General features: G+C 48.0%; 1 protein-coding gene across 1 annotated transcript in view; it reads right to left on the reverse strand.

Annotated features, from left to right (window-relative positions):
- Positions 1–893: 893 nt before the first annotated feature.
- DNER (delta/notch like EGF repeat containing) overlaps positions 894–26,724 on the reverse strand; it is a 263,137-nt gene continuing 237,306 nt past the window's right edge. The window contains exons 11-13 of the mRNA XM_066345902.1: positions 17,596–17,727; positions 7,663–7,909; positions 894–1,944 (exon numbers count right to left, since the gene is read on the reverse strand). Coding sequence (XP_066201999.1) covers positions 1,833–1,944; positions 7,663–7,909; positions 17,596–17,727 — 491 coding nt within the window. The 3' untranslated portion in view covers positions 894–1,832. The remainder of the gene's footprint in view (positions 1,945–7,662; positions 7,910–17,595; positions 17,728–26,724) is intronic.

The following is a 26,724-nucleotide window of genomic DNA, read 5'->3' on the forward strand; positions in this document are numbered from 1 at the left end:
TTCTAGGACGTCAGCACAGCACTGAGATGCAAAATGGAATTAACCCCAGGGTGGCTCTGGCGCTGCGGGGTTTCTAAGGACCGGGTCACTGTTTGCTAAGGCACCTGCCACTTCCCGCCACGGGAGAGCGGCGTGTCCAATGTTTCTTGAGGCCGCAGTGCCCTGCCCACCACGCCTCGGAGCGCTGCGGGGCTCCAGTGGGCCTCAAGGTGCGCACAGGCGGGTTTCACTGGCAAATTCTGCCGCAAACGTTAAGGTGAGGATTCTTGTTCTTTTTTCCAGCCTTCACGTTTATGAGAAGGCGGGGATGGCTCAGTGACAGTTAGGAGGTCCAGAAAGTTCTGGAAGGCCCAGGCAGTACTCCGGCAGCCACGGAAATGTTCTCCTTGGGACACATGAAGTATAAAAAACAGCAGGATGGTTTATGTGACCATCAGCACCAAATCCCAAATGGCTTATATTGTTTTAAAAAGAACGAAGAAGCTCTGGCCAGTTGGCTCAGCGGTAGAGCGTCGTCCTGGCGTGCGGGGGACCCGGGTTCGATTCCCGGCCAGGGCACATAGGAGAGGCGCCCATTTGCTTCTCCATCCCCCCCCTCCTTCCTCTCTGTCTCTCTCTTCCCCTCCCGCAGCCAAGGCTCCATTGGAGCAAGGATGGCCCGGGCGCTGGGGATGGCTCCTTGGCCTCTGCCCCAGGCGCTGGAGTGGCTCTGGTCGCGGCAGAGCGACACCCCGGAGGGGCAGAGCATCGCCCCCTGGTGGGCAGAGCGTTGCCCCTGGTGGGCGTGCCAGGTGGATCCCGGTCGGGCGCATGCGGGAGTCTGTCTGACTGTCTCTCCCCGTTTCCAGCTTCAGAAAAATACAAAAAAAAAAAAAGAACGAAGAGACAAGGGCTTCCTTGACTTGGTAACGTTTATTCAATATTCTTTGAAATTAGCAAGAATCAGAAGCACAGATCAATCAAACACAGCCACGAAAATGTCCCGGGTATAAATAAAGATGCACTATGAGAAATACTCACTACTGGAGGGACCAGCACCCTCTTACATTTACTACCTCTTAGCAACAAACAACTCCGATGTAAATTTAATTTACTCACAATAAAAGAGAAAAAAAAAAGAAAAAGAAACTTGACTTTTTAAAGAAAATATTGATTCAATTCGATCATAATCTGCCTCACGAGGCCCTTCCATTATGTACGTGTTCAAAGCCCGGCTTGACGACTGTTACGAAAATGACAAAAACCGACTCAAAGGAATGTTTCTGCAAAGTTCAATAAAAACAATGCAGAAATAAGTTACTTACCCATGCACAGGATAAGGCAAAGGCTAATTTCATTCAGGTTAGGAAGAGTAAAGATAACTAGGTTCTTTTTTCACAAAACAAACATTTCAAGACTTCTTTTTATGTTAACGAGTATACTCTACTATGCGTCATACTCTACGTGTCTCCTAACACTACTCAGAAAGCCGGCACTCACATGTCAAATAGATAACTTCTTCTCGATAAGACTTACTCTGGGACCACCACAGACATGGATCTGGGGGGTCATGATAGCGTCTACTATGAAAAGACCACACACTAGTCGAAGCATAAGGTTTAAGAGAGAGCAAGGACGTTAAAACGTCATCTACAGACTTCTCAAATTCCATTTTTAAAGTTTTTTTTTTCTTTTTAACTAAAAGCTGCAGAAAAATTAGTTCTTTAATAGTCTACCGAAACTCTTGAGCAGCTAACATTGTAAATTTCTTAAGCTTTTTTATTTTCTTAAAAATATTGAAACGAGTGTAGTATCCCATCTTTTTGAAAAATAATCCCCCCCCCCCAAAATGATTACAAATCTTTTGTTTTAATCAGCGTGACCAAAGGTTTGTCGTCAGGGCTGTAATCCTCATAGGTGATGGGGGTCACATCATACATCGCAGGCCGGGATTTCTTTCCAAACCTGAAACCACAGGGAGAGAGGACTCCAGTTAGACGTATGTTGGATCTCAAAGTCCCATTAAAGACAAATGGCAAGAGTAACTTGTATTCAAGAATCAAATGAACTATACGAATACCCTAAAAATATATATTCTCTAGCGAGTACGGAAATTTAAGACTTCCTCACAGTAACACTGAATGAGCAAGATATATTAGTCTTCCGTGCAGGAGGCAAGAAATGGATTTCACAAAACGTAGAGTCCAGATTAATGTCGAAGCTCGCAGGTTAAATCTTGGCAAAGCAGTCAGGCATGACAGCTCTCCAGTGGGATTTAGGAGAATGTGTATCAGTTTGTTGTTGTTGTTTTTTTTTCTTCTGAGGCCTCTGAAGATTTGGAGTGGCAAGTCTGTATTACATTCACTCTGGGCCCTGGATTGCAGAGCGGAAGGGTGGTCGTCCCTGGGCCGTGGACAGACACAGCCTCGCCAGTGGGCTGGCAGGAGGGCTGGGGAGGCTCAGCAGTCATCTGGGGTCCCAAGACAAGGAGATGGGACCAGGGGGGGAAATCACTTCAAAGAAAGCGTTTGTCCACAAAATGTGCCATCCAATCCCACCCGCCTGTTACTACTCCCCAACACCCACGCTGACACATGCCACTGTTTCTCCTCTCAGCACAAGGCCACTGTCCCCACAGATTTGTATACTGCAACATCTCCTTGACAGCAGGACTGACAAGCAGAAGCCATAGGCGTCAAATTCTAATTTCAGGACTTCCTGAAACACCAGTGTCAAGACGGTGATTAGTATAATAAACCCAGTTCGACTTCTGGGTGGTCCCTTCCCACCCAAGGCCTCACTTAACCTTTGAGAGCCCCTAGAGGGCAGTGGGATTTAAACCGTCTTCCACACTAACACCAACCCTCCTGCCTTCTCTAGACAACATTTGTTAGCTCTTTCAAGTCCAATGGGGCCCATTAAAAAAGAAATTTTGGCCCTGACAGTGTGGCTCGGTGGATAAAGTGTCAACCCAGCGCACCAGAGGTCGCAGGTTCAACCTCCGGTCTGAGCACACAGGAGAAGCAATCAGCGAGTGCACAACTAAATGGAACACCTAAGTGAAACAAGTTCATGTTTCTCTCTCTCCCTTTCTCTCTCTCCCAAATCAAACGGGGAAAAAAAAATTTTTTTTTTAAAGAAATTTTAAAAGAAGCTAAAACTGTTTTTAAAGTTGCTAGGATGGGCCCTGGCCGGTTGGCTCAGCAGTAGAGCGTCGGCCTGGCGTGCGGGGGACCCGGGTTCGATTCCCGGCCAGGGCACATAGGAGAAGCGCCCATTTGCTTCTCCACCCCCCCTCCTTCCTCTCTGTCTCTCTCTTCCCCTCCCAAAGCCAAGGCTCCATTGGAGCAAAGATGGCCCGGGCGCTGGGGATGCCTCCTTGGCCTCTGCCCCAGGCGCTGGAGTGGCTCTGGTTGGGGCAGAGCGACGCCCCCTGGTGGGCAGAGCGTCGTGCCGGGTGGATCCGGTTGGGTGCATGCGGGAATCTGTCTGACTGTCTCTCCCCGTTTCTAGCTTCAGAAAAATACAAAAAAAAATTTAAAAAAAAGTTGCTAGGATGAGCACCCCAGGACATCGAGGGGCTTACTGGCCGTGTAAGGGGGGAGATGAGAGGGGGGCTTACATCTCGTCCCCCCCTTCCTCTCCCTACATCTTCCTCTGCTGTCTTGAAACGTCTGTCTTCGCACGCACAGACATGAAAAGGAGAATCGAGTGGGAAATGAGAAACGCTGCATTTTTCCTGTGATCTTTTTATCTCTAAATAGTCTTCAATCTTGCATTCCCAGTCACTTGCACACCCAGATGTCCTGGCCTTCAGGAGCACAGAGACGTGAGCCACGCCAGACGGGCGCCAGGAACAAGGCAGAGCGAGAGAGCGAGGGCATTCCACCCCCGAGAAACCACAGTTAGCGCTGCAACATTTAAAAGCCTTCCAGAGCACCACGTCTAAAACGGGAAGCCTCACGGAAGGTCTGGGAGTGTGCGCACATGAATGTGTCCCGCCGGAGGTCTGGGCACCTTAAATTGAGTGACGCCTGGATAGTCTGAGACTTGGAAAAGGGGCACCAGTGGAAAAGCCGATCGGGTCTTAATGCTTTCTCCCAAGTCTGAACATCTCAGAGGGTACTTTAAGGTGCCGATATTTGGACAATCTGTTTCTCATAAAATAGCTAGGTACGTTGTTGAACAATATGCCACCAATGATAGTAATTTATCTTAATTGTATAAGAATTCTGAAGCTATAGAAAAGTCTAATGCAGAACAGGGGTTAAAAACACAACAGCCTGCAAGCCAATTGCAGCCTGTTGTCTGTTTTTTGTTTTGTTTTTTTTATAAAGTTTTATTGGAACACAGTTACGATCATCTGTAATGCCTCTGCTGCTACAGAAGATACCTGGGCCACGTTAACCTGGGTCATAGAAGCACCCAGGCACAAGGCAGATCACAGAGCGCACGTTCTTCTAGTTCATTTTCGCCTGAAAGTCAACAGCAAAAAGGATACTGAATACCACAGATCATGTCAGGTGGGTCTGACCTTGGGAAAGGCCCAAATCAGGAGATGCTATTTGAGGAAAAGAAGTGACTGTGTCCTGTCCTTTGACATCTCTCTTTTATTTCCCCACCACCCCCTCCCTCCCCTTGATCAGGCACTTCGAGCTGGCAGAGCAGTGAGCAATCCGATGTGACCTCTGCTCTAGAACCTGGAGAGGCATGACGTCACTCGGGCCAGTCCGTCACACACTCTCTCCAGCCTGAGTGTAAGCCAAGCGGCTAGAGGACAGATGACTCATAGGACAAGAGAGAGGGGGGCTCCTTCTCGACCCAGCCCCAGTGCCAACTGCTGACATCAGAGCCACCACCCACTTCCTCCGCCGTCCCTCGTGAGGGCCACAGAGGACCCACTCGGTTTACGTCCTGCGTGGCTGCTGAGCCGTCGTCATTCGGGTCCAGCGTCCCCTCCCGGCTAGCCGTGGAGAGACAGGCCATCACGAAATCAACATTAGGGCTAGGCCGCTGCCGAAAACTAGGATGAGGGTAATATCAGAAGCATTGTTGTTTTGTCGACGCCCTTCTAAGGTTTCTAGAAAAAGAAAGCAGAGGGGGCCAACCAGCCCGTGACCCGGCCTCGGCCTCTAGAGAGAAGCGCCGTGCAAACCCAAGGTTGTAACTGAACAGACCCCTCCGGTCTGTGGGAAGGTAGCGCTTAATGTCAGTGGTTTTATCTGCAGTCACTGGGGCATGTAGGAGCTTGTTGGTCGGGAATTCTGCAGTAAATGTTTTTGATAAAAATCGGCATCAAATAAGAACCAGGTTTGCAAATGCTTTTCAAAGTTTATCCTCTCCTTCCAAGAATATTTAGTAAATCTATCCCCACTGGCCTATATAAGCAGGAAGCCCAGAAGGACCTGTTTTAAATTATTCTAAGGCTGAAATAAAATCTTCTCCCTCTTGAATACAAAAGGATCTTCCTTAGATAGAGATCCCTGGGGGGGGGGGGGGGGCAGAGGAATCGGATCTCTCGGGTTTCCTAGTCCACCCCAGTATAGCACCACGGATTCTGCTCCTTCCTGGTGAACCAGAACCCTCCGGGAACTCCTGAACAAGCGAACGTGTCAATTCTCCTCTCCCTTCCACATCCTCCGTCTCTCATCCAGTGACGTCAGGACACTGCAGGGACTCTGGCAGACCGGTACCACCCATCACGCTGGGGTTCAGGGATGGATCCATCTTTCCGGCAGGTGTAGACTTCTGTCAACCGCTAATCATGATCACCTATCCATTTCAGACCAAAATTTAGTGAGACCTCCAATTTTAGAAAGGTCTACTATGTGCCGGGACCCACTGACGATGCAGCCGTAAATAAAAAAACAACAACACTGCTTTTGATTCACAGGCTAGTGGGCAAATGAGTCAGATAAACAATTAAGATGAGGTTTGCAGGGACTGGTCTCAGGCCTTCCTGGAAGCTGTGTGGCCGAGTTGACTTTTAAAGGAAGAGGCCAGTGATGGGCAGCTGTGCAGGGTGTGACTTGGAGAAGGCTGAACCCTTTCCTCCCTCATAGCTGTAGAAGTAAGGCTCGTGCTGGGCCCACAGCGAAGCTGCCCTGTCCCACCGAGGCATTGGGGGTGATGCTCTGTGTCTCCTAACTTCTCTCTTCCTCTGGCTCCTCCTCCCGGAAGCCGGGGTCTGGCTTTGCCTCCATTGGAGTGGGAAGATTGCTGTAAGATCTGAAGGTTACGTTTGAGGGTTTGAAGAAAGCAAGCTTTCTGAACCTCTGAGCCAGGGGTCGGCAACCTTTTCGGCTGAGAGAGCCATGAACGCCACATATTTTAAAATGTAATTCCATGAGAGCCGTACAACGACCCGTGTACGTTAGGCATTATCCAATAAAAATTTGGTGTTGTCCCAGAGGACAGCTGTGATTGGCTCCAGCCACCCGCAACCATGAACATGAGCAGTAGGAAATGAATGGATTGTAATACATGAGAATGTTTTATATTTTTAACGTTATTATTATTTTTTTATTAAAGATTTGTCTGCGAGCCAGATGCAGCCATCAAAAGAGCCACATCTGGCTCGCAAGCCATAGGTTCCCAACCCCTGCTCTGAGCGTTTGGATCTGCTTATATCTTGAGCAGGATCAATATACAATGATCTATGAATCAGTGAAGCTAAGAGTTCCCTGAGCCCCAGTCGTCAGACACCAAGCTCAGCCCGCTTTTTACCGTAGCACACTGACTTCCTGAATTGTGTGCTTTAGTCTGTTTTACCAATTAAAAGAAAAGATGGTGTTCTTTAACCATAATATCGCCATTATTTCTGTAATAAGTTCTCTTTGTAGAAGTCAACATAATGTTAGATTAGTGGATTTTTTTTTAGTGTTATGATAGATTTAGTGGATTTTTTTTTTTTTTTTTAGTGTTATGATAGATTAGAGAAGTAAAGATGGTGTTAATCTGTTTCTACAATCCTTTATTCTTTGTAACTTACTTTGATGATCTTGACTCTCCTAGGAGGTAGAGTTATTCCTTTTAACAGTTGAGGGAGCTGTATTGTGGAAGGTTAAATAATCTCAACTCCAGTGTCAGGCAGTGGAGTAGTTGGGCTCAGTGAAGTACCTCAGATCAGACACCGAACTCACGCTCTCCTGTGGTACCACACTCGCTCCTTGTCCCCCTCTGAGTCTTTTCTCCAGAAAAAGACACTGTTTTATATCAGACAAACTCCAGCGGCAAAAGGATAGCTGTTCTTCATTTTAAAAGAAGCCCTTAAATCAAATGGAATAATTTATATCTGCGCTGACTGTTTGAAGAGCAACAAAGCCCAACAACACTGCAGAAAGAAATCATCTAAAAAAAGGTTTCCTATGCAGTGATGAAGAATCAGGTATTTATAGCACAGATCAACACACAGCCAACGAGTGAACGTGCCCAATGAAAAGAGTGAACGTGCCCAATGAAAACAGAAGGCTAGCAGCGGATGAAGAGGGCTTTGCTGATAAACCGGCCCCGTTATCCGTCCCCCAACAACACTCCACAGGTTCAACAGCGCCTTGCACCTCGGTTCTACCCTGTGAAATCCTCATCGCAGGGCACAGTCCTGTTCACAACGGAGCCCCGGTCCCCAGGGGGCACAGGTGCGAGCGGCCTCTCCCTCCCGCCCCTCGCCCCCACGGTGCCCACCTGGCGTGCCGGATGGAGGCGATGGCGTTGCTGAACTCGCTGTCGATGCTGCGGCAGTTGTAGAACTCCTCGTAGGCCGGCCGGGAGGAGCCCTGGTACTCGATGCGGCTGATGCGGCAGATGCCCACGATGAGGATGATGAGCATGAGGATGAAGGCCACGCACAGGGCCCCGATGATGATGTAGAGAGAGTGCCGGGGCATGTTGGTGAGGCTCTCCGCCATGTGTCCAGACTTCCACTGGAGGTCTGAGGGCAGAAACAAGCAAATGGCTGGGAATGAGTGCTGGCCCTCGGCACGGGAAGGTCTTCCCTGTCCTCGCGTGGGTAACCTAGCATAGAGGGGCCATCCACGCTGGGAAGGTTTCTTTTCCGTGGACTTCCCAGTGACGGGGCTAACATCCTAGATATATGAGGTCCTCTCACCCATCGTTAAGGAAAACCACGGACATGCCATAGAAAAATGAGCGAAGGATGGAAAAAGAATTCACCAAAGACAGACATAGAGAAAGTTGTTTAGCTTCACAACTGTTTTTCAATGCAATTCCTCTATCAGTTCCCAAACATTATTTTAAATTTTTGATAACCACAGTTGACAAGGGAACAGAAATGGGAGCTGTATAAATTGATATACAACCCTCACGTGCACTAAAGGGTGTATTTTTGTAACCAACGGTTCCAATTCTTAGAATTCATGCTGGGGAATGAGTCCCAGAAGTGCACAAAGCCCTGTGTACAAAGATGCTCATCTTAGCATCATAATGTTTAAGTGTTAAATTATCAACTCTTACACATTTAGACAAACATTCAGAAAATAGGCCCAGACACTCACATACTCAGTGGAGTTAATAAATGTACATATTTTACCATTTTTGCTTCAGTGGTTTTTAATGTTTCCTTTTTCAGAAATGAAATGTTACAGATATAGCTAGAGTTCCCACTCCCATTCTCCCTCTTCATCCCACGAGAGACAACACAATTTATGAGAGCAGAAAGGCGGGAAACAACCTAAATATTCAAGTTTTCGTGAGATGGAGGGATGCTCATCACCCAGCAAAAGAGTTAAAGAAAGTGGCCAGGCAGGACCTGGCTGTATAGTACGAGCACCCGTGAGCTTACGGTGTCTGTCTGCACACCGAAACGCTCAGAAGAACAGTGTGAGAGTAAGGATCAACATCTGTTGTTTTCTCACTACGGACTGAGCTCTTTAAAAACATCTCATTTAATCTTTTCTAACCACCATAAAAATGTATTATCCTCCCCCCACTTAACCCCCTTTACAGAGGAGGCCTAGGAAACTGATATCTCTTCCTGAGCAAATTTGTCACATGCACGTCTAGATCCAAGCTCCCAGTCTCTGCCTCATGCTGCCTCATCACAACAGTGATCTCTGGAAGGCAGGAGTACGGGTGATTCTCATTTCCTTCTTGACACGCCTCAGGTATTTTCCAGCTTTCTTTCTAAGTAATGCATTCCTTTTATAATGAAAAAGAAGCAGTACATTATTTGAAAGAAAAGCACACACGGTTTTCCCTCCCCGTGTAACTACTAAAAGGAGTGCGGGCCTTGGGGTCACACCAACCTTGCTTTCGGTCCAGGCCACAACTTTTACTTCCCCTCCCTGGGCCTCAGTTCCTTCACTTAGCAGAGGTCCCCAAACTTTTTACACAGGGGGCCAGTCCACTGTCCCTCAGACCATTGGAGAGCCACCACATACAGTGCTCCTCTCACTGACCACCAATGAAAGAGGTGCCCCTTCCGGGAGTGCAGCGGGGGGGGGGGGGGGCTGGATAAATGGCCTCAGGGGGCCACATGCGGCCCGCGGGCCGTAGTTTGGGGACGCCTGACTTAGAGGATAAAAGCAGCAACGCACACCCCATGGGCTTGCTGAGAGCAGAAGTTAGGAAACATTAAAAAAAAAAATAGTCTCCACCAGGCACGTGGTGGGTGGCCCCTGTGGAGAGGCACCTGGGTGCTGGAAGAGAGAAGGGTAAAGAGAAGGAGGCTTGTCCTCGGAGGCACACGCCCTGAGGGTTACTGGACAGTGTCCTGTGCCCATCCGGAAAGCAGCAACCTGCATGCGTGGGGAAAACGGAAGGAGGGAACGTCATCTTTGTGTCTGGCTCAGGTCAAGAGTGTCACACAGGCTCTGCGTACAGACCTGCACACAAATGGAATGCCCTGGGTACCACAGCCAGGATTTGAAAGAAAGCTATGAAAATTTAGAAGGACTCGGCATGACCAAAGAGAAGCTGATTCATGTAGGAAAGAGGATGCCTTCTCTGCTCGCTCCACCACCTCCGGGCCATCCCTTCCACGTTAGGGACTCTGGGTGGGTGGGAACAAGCCTTGTCTTCCCAGGAGATCCTCAGGACTCTTCTCGCTGCTGCACTTTAGGTGAGAGTATCTGCAACCTCTGGGCACTCGTAGCCTCATCTTAGCGACATCTTCAGTAGTGACCGTGGAATCCAAGAGTCAGCTATTCTTGACTTTGAAAAGTTGCAGTCTGCAGAAGACCACAAGGATCCAAGCACACAGACTCCTTTCTTAGAAGCAGAATGGGAAAATGGCCCATGCCCCAAGCCTGGATGGTTCCTGAGAGTTTGAGAAGAACGGGACAATGAAAGCGACTTCTGAGTTTGCACCCAGATCTCCTGACGCCTGAGTTTTCCACCAACGCTCACCCCTGAAGCCTAGCGTTGCCCTTTGAGCCAGCTGGCCTGAGCTCATAGAGCCCATGGAAACATCAGGCGGTCCATGAGTGCATTCACGGCTCCGTCTGCGCCGACTCACACACAGGCAGATGGACCCACAGAAACCGCTGCAAAGAAATGATTGTGATGGAAGAGAGAAGGTGTTTTTGCAAAAACTAGAACCAAGACCCAATCCCCAGATCGGCCGTCATTTCACTTGGCGTCACCTGGTGCACATGGAGAGAGACAACTCACTTTTCTGGCTGAAAGAGAAGTGTGACTCGCTTGATTTCCAAGTATTTTGACATTCTCTGAAACAATTCAGTTGTAGGCTGGAGTCCAACACTCCCAGAGGCTGCTCCAACAGCCGTTTAGCACCAACACAAAGGCAGCCAGGCCTGCTCCCGGCTCCAGCTCGGTGGACTCAGATCCGATGGCTACAGAGGGCCACAGGAGTTATGGAACCCTACGGTGGATGCATAACCTCACGGAAAGAGCTCACACATCACAGTAACCGCGTACACGCGGGGAGCGCACCACCGCACGGCCGCTACCGGGAACCGCACCGCGCTGGGCGACGCGCTCCGACGCTGTCCAGGCCTGATGAGCTGCCTACGCTGCTTGCGTTTCGGACCATCTGGTCTGCTTCCCAAAACTCCGAGTGTTCCAAGCTGTTCGGATTTCTGGGAGAACTTTCTCGAAATTCGTTCTGAAACCTCTGCTTCCTCTCCCACCCCCACCCCGCCGCACCCTTTGCTTTTCCCACCTTACCCTCATCTAAAACTTTTCTGAGATGTGCATGTGGCAGCTTTCCATGCTAAGCAGACTGGTAGCCGGGCTGGGTCTGATTAAACCCAACACTAGGTCCGAGAGGCGGCAGATTTATCGGCACCAGGTGGCGGCAGCTGCCGTCTCCCGGTCCAGGAGCGCTCGTCGTAAGTCATCGCCCCGCTGCATCCTGGGAGCCCCGCTGCGGGAACCAGTTACTCTGTTGGCTGCCCCACGGCTCACGGGAGAATCGTGCACGGGCACATGCTGGATGGGATGATCTCAGCGGCCCCAGCAGGTGCACGACCGGGAACGCGTGCACACGGACTGTTCAGGAAAAATGTCACACTTACGGGTCTGAGGGATCATTTGTGCTTTGGTTTAAACTCAATTTGTTTGAGGTTTTGTGTTTTCCAAAGTGCTTTCCCATTTAACATTTTCACCGATTGAATGCACAAATCCAAGGTAGCCTATTCTCTGATTTCTCACCTGCAGAATATCAGTAATTTAATACTGTAGTTTAATCATAGATTCAACTGTTCAGTGTATATAACTGGCCTACTGTCAATCAGCAGGATTGACTGTAACTCTCACTGTATGAACCTTACAGCTCCTACATAGATGATACTAAACACGATGATGTAAAAAATTTACAGCAATTTTTATTTTTAGACCTTAACTCAAGGAAGGCAAAAACTTTATTAAAATTTAAAAAAAAAACCACAAAAACTGTGATCAGCCCCAAGGCTGTAAGAATGAATGGCCGAGCACTAAGATTTCACCAGGTTGCTTGATTCATTTCCAGAATTTAGGGTTTGCATTTGTCTCAAAATGTGTGTGAAACACCAAAGCTATCTCACCGAAAGTGATCCTTTTAGGGTAGTTCTGGGTCAATTTTGCTGATGGTTTTGATCCATTTGTATGGTCTGCTTGATTTCTGCTACTTACTTCTAATTGGGGATAACAGTATCTCTAATGGGTGGGGCAAATTTCTAGGAAACATTTGCTATCGGGGTGAACACGGGCGCAGGAGGTAGCCATGGAAATGGAACCACTAAAATGGTATTAGTTTGCATGTAAATCCTGTTGCCGTAGCAGAATTCCAGCGATGGCTGAGAAGGTTGATTCATTTTCACGGGCAGTGCCCTTCGCCGTGGGGGCTCAGCGTTCGGGACGCGCGTGACCTCAAGCTGAGATCTGGTTACTGAGAAGGAGATGGCTGTGCTCAACTCCAAGGAAAGAAAGCTCCGGGCATGAGCAACAGCACAGACAAAGACCCTGAAGGCAGGAGTAAACTTGACCCGCTCAAGGAAGAGAAAGCAGAACCACATGGCTGAAAGAAGGTGGGTGATGTGGCCTCTGGAAGCAGAGAGCAGGCCCATGGAGGCTCCTTGACTGTCTTGCAACAACTCAGCAGCTGTCTGGGCCACAGAGCAGTGCGGGCCCCGCCCCCTCTCTTCTCTGTCTGTATCTGGGCTTCCTTACTGAGATCTGCGGACCTGAACTTGTACCATCCAGGCGCCCTCTTCCTGGTTGCTGGCCTCTTCAGAAGCTCACAGATGCTCGGGGTTAGAGAGAGATCTCCTGGGCTCATGACGCTCACACAGGACTGGAGGCCTCTTCTACCTTCCCTGACCACTGACAAGCCGGACTCTCTGCTTACTCTCCTGGTCCTTGGATTCCTTCCATTTCATTTAGATCCAATTCTCCAGACACTGGCCACCGGCTCCAGCGACGGGTCACCGCAAAGCGCCCATGCATGTTCTCTGTTGTTATTCTCAGGCCAAGGGGGGGAAGCACCCAACACTGGAAGCCGCAGAGCCTAATCTCTGACGACATTTATTTTAACACATCGGCTTAATGGAGAGATCATCAGATGAGGTCATCAAACAGAATGAGCTCTTCTAGGCAAGCAGAGAGCCCAAGTGGAGACCAACACGTGTGACAGGCCCCATCGCCCTCAACCGCTCTGGGTGGCTTGTGCTTTGCCTGTGCGTCATCTCAAAAGATAGTGGCTGTTGGGCAAATAAGTTTGTAAAATGTGATTTTTATGCTCCCTTTGTTAAAAATGGCCGCTGCCCACATAAATTGCTCTGCCAGGTGAAACAGCTAATTACCTTCCTGCTTGGGAAGGGGCTCTGTTATGCTAATGTGTGCTGGAGGAGGGGTTTTCGTGCCAAAAAGTTTTAAGAAGAAGAAGAAGGAGGAGGAAGAAGGAGGCCATGTTTTTGCAGAGTTTGTGCAGAGAGAAGGAGATGGGGAACCAGACGGGGCTGAGGCTGGTGGGGGGCCTTTGATTCTAGGAAAAACTAAAAAAGATTCTCCTGGTTGTAGAACCGGAGAACATGTGAGTGGGATTTGGTGCCCTGTGTGTTTGTTTTTACTCGCCGGCCAGTTACAGGCTAGAATAAAGGCGTGGCCCACCAGCTTTTGGCTTCGCAGTTTCATTACCGTCTGTCTGAATCTAATGGAAACCTGCACCTGCCTGGCAGTGACGGCGGTCATACTGCCGGCCTTACAATGGCCAAAGGCTGACCCTCCCCAGAAACAGTTCATAGTGTCAGAGCTACCCTAGTGTAGAATTAGAGAGAAAGGGCAACAAGCATTTACTCAGTGCAGAAATAGGCACACACTTGCCTCCGTCATCCTCGCAGCAACCTTCCTAGCACATTTTACAAGTGAGAAAAACGAGCTCTGTCAGTCAAATAAGTTTGTAAATATGATATATAGGTTTGCTCGTTTATAGTTTGCATTGGGTGTGGGAGACAGGCTGTAAACCATCAAAGTCATTATAGCCTAAGGCTTAGTTTTAAGACAAAGCCTTTCCTGCCCTTTTAATACTAAGATCTTTTCAAAACTAAGCTTTTCCCCACACCCTTGATTGTTGCATAATGTGGGGTGGTGCACTCTCATGAGGAATCCCATTATGCCTTAGATAAGTGACTTTGTATCAGAGACTTCCTTGTTTGTATATTGGATTAAAGGTTTGGATTTCTACACTATAAAATGAGGGGGGGGGGGGGCTTGCTCTCTCAGTTCCTGAAATTAGCATTGCAGAGGAGAGGCAGCAAAGATGGTGGAGTGCTGAAGGAGAAGCCAGTTTGTGCAGAGTTTGTGCCGAGAGAAGGAGATGGGAAACAGAGGTGAATAAGACTGGTGAGGTAGAAACCTTTGATTCTAGGAATACTCGGATGAGTCTGTGGCTTTGGGAGCCCTGAATGGAAAGGGAAGTGTGTTGGGCAGATAAAATATATTATGCTCACTTTGTTAAAGATGGCGCTGCCCACATGGAGGCCGTCGCCCAGGTGATATTAATGTGTGTTGGGGGCGGGCTGTAGGCAGGCAGAATCCTTGTAGCCTGGGGCTTGGTTTTGGGATTGAGCCTTTCCCACCCTTTTTGATGTGGGGTGGTACAATCCCATCATGCCTCAGATAAGTGACTTTGTATCAGAGACTTCCCTATTTTGTATATTGGACTAAAGGTTTGGATTTCTACACTATAAAATAGGGGCAGAACAGGAGCTTGCTCTCTCGGTTCCTGAGATTTGCATGAGAGAGCAGAGAGATCACAGCAGAGAGCACAGCAAGGCCACGTGGAGGAGGCCAGGAGAAGCAGCCAAGATGGCGGAGTATTGAGTGAGAAGCCAGTTTGTGCAGTTTGTGCAGGGAGAAGGAAGGAGATGGGGAACAGAGGTGAGTAAGTCTGGTGAGCTAGAAACCTTTGATTCTAGGAAACTCGGATAAGTCAGTAGCTTTGTGAACACTGAATGTGAGTGGGTTTTGGAGCCCAGTGTGTGTTTTTACTTGCCCGCCGGGTGCAAGCTAGGATTAAAGGTAACGGCCCACCAGTTCTTGGCTCCGTTGTTTCTTTACCGACTGTCCGAATCCAATGCGAACCTGCATGGAACCTGTTGGGCAGATAAAATGTATTATGCTCACTTTGTTAAAGATAACACAAGGAGGCCGTCGCCCAGGTGATATTAATGTGTGTTGGGGTGGGCTAAAGGCAGGTAGAATCCTTGTAGCCTGAGGCTTGGTTTTGGGATTAAGCCTTTCCTACCCTTTTTGATGTAGGGCGGTACAATCCAATCATGCCTCAGAGAGTGACTTTGTATCAGAGACTTCCCTGTTTTGTATATTGGATTAAGGGTTTGGATTTCTACACTATAAAATGGGGACGGAATGAGAGTTTGGGCTCTTGGTTCCTGAGGTTAGCATGAGAGAGCGGAGAGAGCAGAGCAGAGAGCAGAAGGAGGCCACGTGGAGTAGGCCAGGAGAAGCAGCCAAGATGGCGGAGTACTGAGTGAGATGCCAGTCTGTGTAGAGTTTGTATCTGGGATAAGGAAGAAAATGGGGAACTGAGGAGAATAAGGTTGGTGAGCTAGAAACCTTTGATTCTAGGAAACTCGGATAAGTCAGTGGCTTTGTGAGCACTGAGTGTGACTGGGTTTTGGAGCCCAGTGTGTATTTTTACTTGCCCGCCGGGTGCAAGGTAGGATTAAAGGTTATGGCCCACCAGTTTTTGGCTCCATGGTTTCTTTACCGACTGTCCGAATTCAATGCGAACCTGCATGGGCCAGGCGGCTGCTTTGATGGTGGCCCTGGCCTTGACTGCTGGCTTTACAGAACCAAGCGGCTGTGACAGTGGCCGTGGCTTCTGGCTTTACAAAGTGTTTTCCCACTGTGTATATTTCTTGCCCGCCGAGAGCGAGCTAGTTTGATTAAAGCCAACAGCCCACCAGTTCTTGGCTCCCTTGTTTCATTACTGTCTGTCTGAATCAAATGCGGACCTACACGGGCCAGGTGGCTGTGATGGTGGCTGTGGCTACTGGCTTTACAAGCTCCCAAGAGGTAAATTTGTCTGTACGAGTGAGTCACATGGCTACCACATAATAGAGCTAGAATATGAAGCCAACCTCGATCCTTTTTATTACTTGTGCATGTTTTGCCTATATTATCGTCACTGGGAGAAAGTGAAATTTAGATTTTTTTTTTTTTAATAATTATAGGATTTTGCTTCAAAACTTCCTGAAAGCATCCCAGGTGTCCCAGACTTCTCCACACTCTCCTATATACTAGAGTTATCTTTATAATTAAAATCTAAATGCTGTAAGTAGATATGATTCTGCCCCCATGGTACAAAATCTGTCATTTCCTAGAATTGACAAATTTCAGAATGCACTCAGATCCCATTTTGTGGATTAAGCACACTGAGGCTCAGCCCAACGGAGGTGCGGCCACACAGTGAGCAGCATGGCCCAGGTGAGAGGCAGAGTCCTGCGGCCGCGGGTCTGGGACCCCTTCCAGCCGAGAGCCCGCCAGACTGGACTTAGCCTCCTCCTGCTACTTTCAGGCTTCACATCCTACCCCAGTCACAGCCCTCAGCGTTTTTACTGCTGGAATCCCTTTCTGTCTCTTTCTCCAACAAGAGCGTATTTCTCATCCATCTTCAGCAAGGACAGTAGGTTCTAAGACTGTTCTGTTGAGAACATTTGGGAAGGTTGAGGGAGAGGCCTAAAAATAATGACCTTCTTTCCCTCTGAGCTCTAGGCCAAGAGCAAAGACAAAGTATGAGCAAGGAGGAGCCCAAATAGAACCTTCACTGACGGTCAAGTTCAAGGTGGAGAAGGTGCGGACCAGTGGGGGGGGGGGGGGGCGGGGGGGGGGGGCGGTGGGGGGGCTGCCCTTGAAACACTCACAGCATGGAGGACTCCAGGCAGCCGGCGGGCCTGCTCGGAGACAGAGAGACGGCTCTGCGTAAGAATCTGCCCCCTTCCAAACTCACGCAGCAGAGCAGCTGCCTTTACCTGATGATGGGGGGGGGGGGGGAGGCCCCAAGAGGGAGCTTCTATGAAAGACCCAACTGCCCTAATTTAAATAAGAAGAAAGCATCTTTCAAAGTTGAATTTTTAGGCTTTTGCAAAACAATGGAAAACCCAATCCCTTGTCAGTTCTCATTTGCACCTCCATCCTAGTAGATACGTTATTTGAATGTGTAAAATCTGGATGGTGACACTTGCCAACGCCCGTCAGCTGTCCCCGAGAGACCGCTTAGCTCTGAGCAGCTCAACCTGGTTTTCAGATTGTCTTTCCCGCGCTCACCCTCCCTGGACCTTGTCCCAGACAGCTGATGAAAGCTAACACGTTTGAAGACACTTGGAGACCTGAATGCAAAGTGAATTTACATTTGGTGCAGTTTTTCGTTTCGTTTTGTTTTGTTTTTTACGTTTTCAACACGGAGACTCTCTTCTGTGCTCCCACGCTAGTGCGTCTCGATCGAGCACATTGTTGGCGGCAGGAGCAGCGCTGACCTCTGGATGACAGCCGCACATTCCCATCCCCGTCCCCGTCCCAGTCCTGTCCCCTGGAAAGGCTGGACACAGACTCGGGCCAGGTGGGAGGGGCAGACTGCGGCGGCAGGGTGAACGGGAACGGGAGGCCGGATAACAGCGGCCCAGGGGCTGACATACTTACGGATCTCACAGTTGGCTCCCACCCAGCCGTGGGGGCAGTGGCAGGTGTATCCATTGGGCTGGTCCAGGCAGGTGCCGGCGTGATGGCAGGGGTTACTGTCACATTCGTTTATGTCGATGTCACACTCTTCGCCTAAGGAGACAGGAGAAAGTGGGCCTGAGACTGTGAGCTGCACCAGGAGCTCGTCACTGGTCACCTGTCACCCTTCACCCATCACTTCTCTGGCAAAGCGGAGGTCTGAGCCTGGGTCACGAGCTCCAGCAATGCAGCCCAATCTGCTGTTTGCATGAAAGTGCAGAAAGAACTCCCTCCAGCTTCCAGACACGGGATCTTTTTACTTGAATAAAACTTCTAAAGGAAGGGGGGGGGGGAATAGCACTGGTAAAAAAGACTTCTCTTGAATCTGCTGAATCAGTTAACTGAAGCTGATTCCCATGTCTGAACAAACCTTGTGAAGTTTATCAGGAAAGCAAATCTGGGTCCCTAAATTCATGAGAGAGAGAGATCTACTTTAATCAGTATTTAGCTTCTTATTTTTCTGAAACTCCAGCTAGGTGACAACTCAGAGTTTATGATTTTTAATATTTTTTTTTTTTTTTTTTTGTAGCTGAGTGTGTGAGGGTGAGTCTGGCCCTTTGACTATTTTCTGGATAGTCCCAGGGCCCAGCTGTGGGCCTTGATAGAGTCAATTATGAAAACGTACTCCACTTTCCAAGCGCCTGGGTCCGTTCCCGGGAGAGCCAGAACGCTCAGCGAGAGCATCGAGCCGTACAGAGAGACAGTCGTGAAGGCTGCGTTGACCTAAATTGGACATTCTCTTCCTTGGGAAACGGTGGCCCCAGGGACGTTTCCATCCACTCCGATCTGTCCTTCCTCCATGAAGAAAACTGTGATCTGGCGTTCTCGACCCTGCCTACACCCAACATTCAGAGGTATCCTGGCCCTCTCTGGGAGTGACTGGTTCAACGTCACCAACAAGACATGAGGAGATGTCACTGTGATTCCAACACCAATTTATAGGAAATAGCTTGTTATTAGGAGTTACATGAGCAAGGCCACCTTCGTGTGATTTTTAAAGTCATGCAATGAGTCGATACAAAGTGGGCATGCTTCTGAAGGTTACAGGCATCTTGTCACAGCTACATAAAAGAGGATACTGCAAATTGAGGCAATCTCCCTTAAAAGTTAAAAAAAAAATTTTTTTTTAAATATGCTTTCTCCATTTGCTTAGAGAAATGTAAAAAGTGATATGTAAAAGCAAAAACCATCCTAGCACTGCTATAGTTGTAGGCTAAAAAAAAAAAGGGAGCAAAATCAAATATTTTGTCCATTTTCAAAAGGCAGTGTTTCAGTGTACACTTGGGTAATTACTTCCAGGCTTACTTAATTAGCATTGAAATGCTTTTCTGTCTGCTATTGGCTTACCTCGCGTGGGTAAAACCGCCATATGTCACCCACAGACCACTGTGGAGGAGGAATCTCACACTGAAATGTTCCACGTCTGTTTCCTTTCACACTCTTTCCATACCTGGCATCTGCCTCTTTCATTTTTAAGGGAAAATCTGTCGAATGAAACATTTACTACTTCTAGGTCCTACGAGGTCAACTCTAACTCAGCAGCATCTGAGTGAATTTGTTTCCGGCAGTAAATACACTGTTTTACATCAGTGGGAAAAGCCACGAGATGGATTGCCTCTTAGTAACCTACTTCCGGAGGAGTTATCTTTCTATTAATGAGGCGATCGCTGTAAGTGAGAAGCGTATCACTAAATCATGACAAACGGCATTACACGGTAGACTAGTTGAAGAGACACAAACAAGAACGAACTGAGAAATGGTAAAAACATGAAGTGAAGGGCCTTGACAAATACATACATCAGGACCACTTTCCTTCCAGCCATTTAGGAAGACAAGCTTAATTGAGGTATTGACTAAACAGTAACTTTCTTTGGCTGGCAATTGGAACACTGCATCCTTTGAAGTAAGATGCTCTGTTGTCTTGGCAACAAGGGCATCAGAAATGATCTACCTTCTCCCGACTCATCCCTTCCACACGGGCAGTCCCAGAGCTGTGTGTGTGTCTAGCACATCTAGTCCTGCTCTGGTCCGGAGCTTCCCCAGGGAGGTCAATGCCAGAGTCAGGGTCCAGAGCCACCTTAACATGTGTGTTGGTTCTTGGACATCTGAGGGTCTCTAATACAGTCAGGAGAAGTCCAAGACCCCTAGATATGTCTGTTCTTGGGACCCACTAGATTGGAAGCGTTCGGTAGGTAGAGAGAATGGCAGGAGAAAAAAAAAAAAGAGGATGAATTCTTTCTATATAGACAGTTATCAAATATCTAACACCCAGAGAGAGTCCCAAATAGATTCCAGTCTGACTTTCATCACCACGGTATTCTCAGAGTTCTACTGGAGATGAGATGGCACTAGTTAATGACACAAACTCCATGCCAGACAGGGGCCCAAAGAGCCAGCAGCTCTTTCTGCAGTATATGTGCTCTTGGGAGAACCCTGGAGCGAGGCACGGTTCTCCGAGATCTCTCGGTTTACTCCACTGGCCTATTTTACAGACTAACGCTCCGAGGCTTCTAGTTGAACCAGTGACCCACCCCAGCTGGCTCTCACTCGGTGTGGGGATGCCTTCACCTGTGTCACATGCTGGAGGGAGGAAAATGGAATGAGTCTGAGGATGGAGCCACGTAAGAAAAACTCCAACCAGAAAAATTCCCAAAGAGAACTGCTCTTCTCTGCCTCACCGAGATCGTGGTTTTTTGCCATCAGTTTTATGTGAGGTATTAGAAGATTTATTTTGAATCATGAAGAGCAAGTTTAGGTTCACTGACATTTCCCCATATTAAGAGGATTAGGTGTTTTTATACACTTCACTACCCTACCATTTCAGCTTCCAGCAATATGTATTCTAGCTTATTTTACTAGAAAAGTTCTTAGTATATTATATCATCATTTTTTTTTTTTTTACTCATAATTGACTTAATAAATCTTTATGCTTTTGCTGGCTTGAGCCACATGACTTTTTCATTGACTTGCTTACTTTTTAAAAAAAGTTCAAGTTGGAGAAAAATCAATTACTTTTAAATTGCTGTAGTGCTCAAATAACGTTTGTAAAGAGAATACAAAATGAAATTTCTACTTGACGAAGGCTGAAAGCCAGAGTCTGGACTTTAAATCTTTCCAATTGATTTTCAATCTACTTTCTCAGAGGCACTATGTAGAGTAGTAGATAGGAAATTTTGTTGTATTCATGCAAATTTACAAGCGTACTGTTTAATTCTGTTTGCATTCCTCAAATTAAACTAAAAAAAAAAAAGATTAAAAAATCAGAAGTCACTGCTGTTGGTAGCTAGGGCCCACCTCGAATGCTATCAATGAAAACCACTGTAGTCGTAATACCTCGTATTACATACATGACTGCTATGTGCCAGTCCCGGGACCGGGGCTTGCATTTTGCCTTCATACTTGACAAGTATTAGATCCCAGATGAAATGAATCTTAAAAAAAAAAAAAAAAAAGGATTTGGAACTTCTCTCCCATGATGGAGACACTGGATCCTGCTTTGTCCGCTGTAAAAAATTATCCAAATGGATGAAATATATGTTTTAAAATAACACTTTTAAGACATTGGGCAACAGACAGAGCATGGCCGTGACTGCTGAGAGAAGGGAAACGACGCAGCTGAGAACCACGAGGCTGCTGGCTCTCTGCCTGGAGACAGTTCCGAACGCCATGGTTGCACTGGGCTGCGGAGGGCTGGGCTTGGTGGGGGCCAGGACAGACCAGCACGGAAGAGAGTCCCTCAGAATAGGGGCATCAGGAATACGCTGTGTCCCTTCAGTTGGTTCCTGCACACTGGACGTGAGCAAATGAGACCCCATGGGCCTAGCAAAGCAGAAGGGTGAGCAGTTTTCCACAGCTCCCAGCAGACCGCGGGGGGTCAACTGTGCACGGTCACTGTGCAGGTGTTTGACTGACCAGCCGGCGCATGCGCCTTGGCAGCAGGGTACCACGACTCCCTGAGCAAAAGCTACTGCAGACTCCTCCCCCAATCGTGGGAGCAGACTCCTCCCCCCAATCGTGGGAGCAGGCTCCTCCCCCAATCGTGGGAGCAGACTCCTCCCCCTATCATGGGAGCAGACTCCTCCCCCCAAATCATGGGAGCAGACTCTTCCCCCCAATCATGGGAGCAGACTCCTCCCCCAATCATGGGAGCAGACTCCTCCCCCCAATCATGGGAGCAGACTCCTCCCCCAATCATGGGAGCAGACTCCTCCCCCCAATCATGGGAGCAGACTCTTCCCCCCAACCGTGGGAGCAGACTCTTCCCCCCAATCGTGGGAGCAGACTCCTCCCCCCAATCGTGGGAGCAGACTCCTCCCCCCAAATCATGGGAGCAGACTCTTCCCCCCAAATCATGGGAGCAGACTCCTCCCCCCAATCATGGGAGCAGACTCTTCCCCCAATCATGGGAGCAGACTCCTCCCCCCAATCATGGGAGCAGACTCTTCCCCCTAATCATGGGAGCAGACTCTTCCCCCTAATCATGGGAGCAGGCAAAGGTCACCCGTATCCAGAAGAAACATCGGTTCAAAAGGGGGAGACCCAGACACAACAGAAGTTGGTGAGTAAACAAAGAATCTGCTCAAAATGGAAAGGAAAAATTATGGGTAAAAATGGAAGAGATAAGAAAGAACTGAACGGAATTTCCAGATATAAAAAAAATACAGTATCAAATTAAAAACAAAATAATACAGAGTGATATTATTAGATCAGAGGCCTCAGAGGAAAAGGTCAGTGAACCTCAAAACACAACAGGAGAAGCTGGACCAGCCGAAACTCAGGAAAAAGAGTTTTCAAACTGAACAGAAAGTCAGTGACCTGCTGTTCCATTTTCAGCAGTCTCACACAGATGTAATAAGAGTCCCAGGACCGGGAGTAGGGGCATAAAATAATATTTGGAGGGAAAGTGGCTAAAAATTTTTCCAGATTTGACGAGAATTGTCAAACCAGATCCAAGAAGCACAACACATCCCGAGCAGGATAAACATCAACAAACACCACAGTAAAGGCACATCAGGGTCAATCTGCTAAAAAGCCAGCAGTAACGGAAAAAATTCTAAAAACAGCCATAGTGGCAGAAAAAAAGATGGCATAGCATTTCCAAGAAGTTGGAGTATTTCCCCTAGTCCTCCCAGTAAGTGCAAAGAAACACCCGGGACATTTTCTATAAAGCAAGCACGAGACGCCTGAGGGGTCCGAGGAGACAGACGGCCTGGGCACCTCAGGATGCAAGGAGGAACGTGATGGTGATCCCCTGAGCTTTCCCCGCCTCATAGACTCCAGACAAGGGGCTGGAAGGCCGGCCAGCCACCCAGAAGTGCCACAAGGTGCAGGGAAAAGGTCTCAACTATATAACACACTTATCGATAATCCACGGATCAAAGAGAAACATCGAAAGGAACCTAAACAACAAAAACATTGAATTAAATGAAAACGGAAATACAACCTAAAATGTGCGGGACACAACAGCCAAAGAAACAGGGAGGGGATCATTTATAGCTCGTGTGCGTTCTCCGTGGAACGCTCCTTCTCAGAATACAAGGGGTTCTTTTTAAAGGGAAAAAGAAGGTTCTATGATTAAATTTACTTAGAAAATAAACAAGGGCCAATAAGATTCTTTACTGTAAGACCCCCTCAGAGCCTGTAGGATGCAGGCAGCCCCTTGGAGTCTCCACATGGCATGGGCCACGTGCCAAGTTTATTTGGCCACGGACACTTTTTTCCATGAAGCGTCTCATGGGACCAGCGTCTGTAAACCACATTGACAGCACAGCTCTCCAAACCACCTGAGGAACGACTCTATGGTCCTCTATGGTTTAAAAGATCACCAGGGCTGAATAGCCATAGATATTTGTTGTTTTCAAACATCAGTTAATGTGACTTTCTGAACCCACTTCAGTGGAAATGGCCTACTGCTCCCTGTGATCAGGATGAGCACCATGAAGAAATGCCCGGGGGGGGGGGGGGGGGAAGATGAGGGAATGGGGGGCAGAGAGAACCGGGAGACAGGAGATTAAAGGGAAGATTGTTACCAAGAAGGGCCTGACACGGGGTGTCGGGAGTCGAGCCGTACAAACAGGAAAAGCAAGATGGGGCAGACCACTCAGGTCTTCACCGTCAAGTTAAGGGCTTTGACAGTTTTCTTTTCTTTTCTTTTCTTTTTTTTCTTTTTCTTTTTTCTTTTCCCAATTGAGAGGAGGGGAAATACAGAGACAGATTCCCTCTCCCCTAATAGGGATCCAGCCAGCAACCCCTGTCTGGGGCCAATGCTCTGCTATGGAACCCTGCTCACAACGGAGCTATTTTATGCGCCTGAGGCGGAAGCTCCAGGGAGCCATCCTCAGTGCCCGGGGCTGATGCACTCAAACCAATCAAACCATGGCTGTGGGAGGAGAGGAGAGAAAGAGTGAGAAGGGGGATGGGGAGAAGTGGAGAAGCAGCTGGTCACTTCTCCTTGTGCCCTGACCGGGAATCAAACCCAGGACATCCCCATGCCAGGCCAATGCTCTACCACTGAGCAAACAAGCCAGGGCCAACGTTTTTCTTAAAAATGATGAAATGCCACTTGATAAATTCTAAGCAGAGAGTGACAAGATTAGAAGCTCCATGCATAACATGTCCAGAGGGTAGACCACTGGATGTATAAGGGGTGACGGGGAATAGGTGTGGGAAGGGGCTGCCCCAGGGCGGGCAGGAGGCGAAGGCAGCCTGGCGCTGGCTCTAGAAGGACCTGAGGGAGTCTGGGAGGTTTCAGGGCTCCTTGGCAGGTGGAGACAGGTCAGAGGAAGAAGAGGAAGGTACCAAGTGATTCCCGGTCTCTGTCCAGAGCAACCTGCGGGGGCAGTGATACCACGGAATGAGCAAGCAACTCTCTAGAAGGGAAGGGGAAGAAAACCTGTTTAAGTGGAGGTGTCTGAGCGACGCCCAAGAGTGCATGCGGAGTAGGCGGCTGGAGGGTTGCTAAATATTCTGGAGAAGAGATGGCCTTTCATTTCCCGTAAGGTACCAAGATAAATTTCAAATGGACTAAACACTTGCATGTACAAAATTAACTCATACGTGACTGAAATAATATAGGAGAGTATTTATAAAACCTTGATATATAGGATCTTTCCAGCATAAAGCAAGAAAAAGTAAAGATTTAACTATGCAAATTGACATATGGTATATGAAAAACAAAATAAACACTAGATACATTTAAAAGACAAAAGACAATGGAAAAAAATATGTGTAACCTATGGCAGGTAAAATGTAACCTACTTATTATGAAGGGCCATTTCAAGTCAAGAATGAAGGTTAACATAAAGAGGAAATTCATAAAAGAAGAAACACAAGTGACCATAAACGTATTTTAAAAGTCTTCAGCCCGACCAGGAGGTGATGCAGTGGATAGACCATAGGCCTGGGAGACTGAGGACCCAGGTTTGAAACCCTGGGGCCACTGGATTGAGCACTGGCTCACCAGCTTGAGCGTGGAGTCACTGGCTTGAGTGTGGGATCATAGACATGACCCCGTGGTCACTGGCTTGAGCCCAAAGGTTTCTGGCTTGAAGCTCAAGGTCGCTGGATTGAAGCCCAAGATTGCTGGCTTGAGCAAAGGGTCACTGGCTCAGCTGCAGCCCTCAGGTCAAGGCACATATGAAAAAGCAATCAATGAACAACTAAGATGCTGCAACAAAGAATCTCGATGCTTCTCATCTCTCTTCCTGTCTGTCTTTCTCGTATGTGCATGCGTGCGCCCACGCTCTAAATAAAACAAACTATTCAATCTCACTGGGAATCAGAGACCTAACACTTAGATGCATTTTTGCCCAGCAGAATAACTATCCTTGGTACTTGTATGGAAACAAAGAAACAGATGCTGTGTGTTCTTCATAGGAGGGCATATTGTTACAATACTTTTTCCTGGAGAACAGCAGGGCAATATGTAAGTTTCTCCTGCACCTCCAGGATTCCATTCATGGGAAATTAGCTCAAAGAAATAATTCGATATGTACACAAAGATGTACACAAACAAGAACATTCAAATGCAGTGCTATTTATAATAGGGAAAAGTTCTTTAAAAAAAAAGATTCTCTCCCCAAAAGCTGAATTGATGAGGAGTTAAAAAAAAAGAAAAAGAAAAACCATGGTATTTCATATAATGGACTAAAGGGCAGCCAGTGAAAATAATAAAACTAGAAACATATGTCTTGATGTGGAAACACATTTACAATATGCATATTTTTAAGTAGGAAGGAGGTCACAGTACAGCGTGAGCGGTATGGTCCCTTCTGTGTTCAAATACCCGCGCGTTCTGCATGAACACGTTACCCACGGTACCTCCCAGCTCCTCGCAGTGCAGTTTTAAGTGACGGGGCTTTGTTCCTACAGCACGGTCTTTTCTACTTTTTCTTCCATGCTTGTTATTATTTGTGGGATAAAAATACCTGGAAAACATAGGACACTTCCCCAGTATTACTTTTGCATCACTGATGAGTGTAACCCCCTGTGCGTGAGTTTATAAGCCAGTCCGCAAAACAAAACCACCTGCAAATGATTTTCTGGACTGACCGTGCTCCTGGGTCCCAGGAACACACAGCATGTGAAACAGATAAATACAGAAATGATCAGAAGTTGCTTCTGCCACTTCTTGATTGTTGTGGCATCTTCCCAGGAGCACACATGAGACTCCGCAGGGATGGACCGGGGACCCAGGCGCGGCTGGAAAATTCTCCAGGGTTTGGGAGGTGGTCACAGTGGCTTGGCAGGGGAGAGGCGAGCATGTGAGGAGCTCTCCAGCCAAAGTGTTCCTGCGGCTTAAATACCCATCTGCTTCTATGGGCTCCTTAGAGGTCAACCTGTTCCAACCCGCAAACCAGAGTGACCCCGGTGCTTCGGGGGGGTTGGCAAAGCTCTGAAAACAGAGGCGTGTCCTGCACTCTACACTTCAGGACTCCTGGCTTCTGCTGGCGAAGCAAAGGATGGACTCTTTTCCACCCCAGGGGTTCATGGCTCCTTTTGAGAACCTGGTGAACATTTGAGAGCCCCCCCCCCCCCGCCGCCCCTCAGCCG

Source organism: Saccopteryx leptura, chromosome 7, assembly GCF_036850995.1.
Source record: "Saccopteryx leptura isolate mSacLep1 chromosome 7, mSacLep1_pri_phased_curated, whole genome shotgun sequence".
NCBI classification, from domain to species: domain Eukaryota; kingdom Metazoa; phylum Chordata; class Mammalia; order Chiroptera; family Emballonuridae; genus Saccopteryx; species Saccopteryx leptura.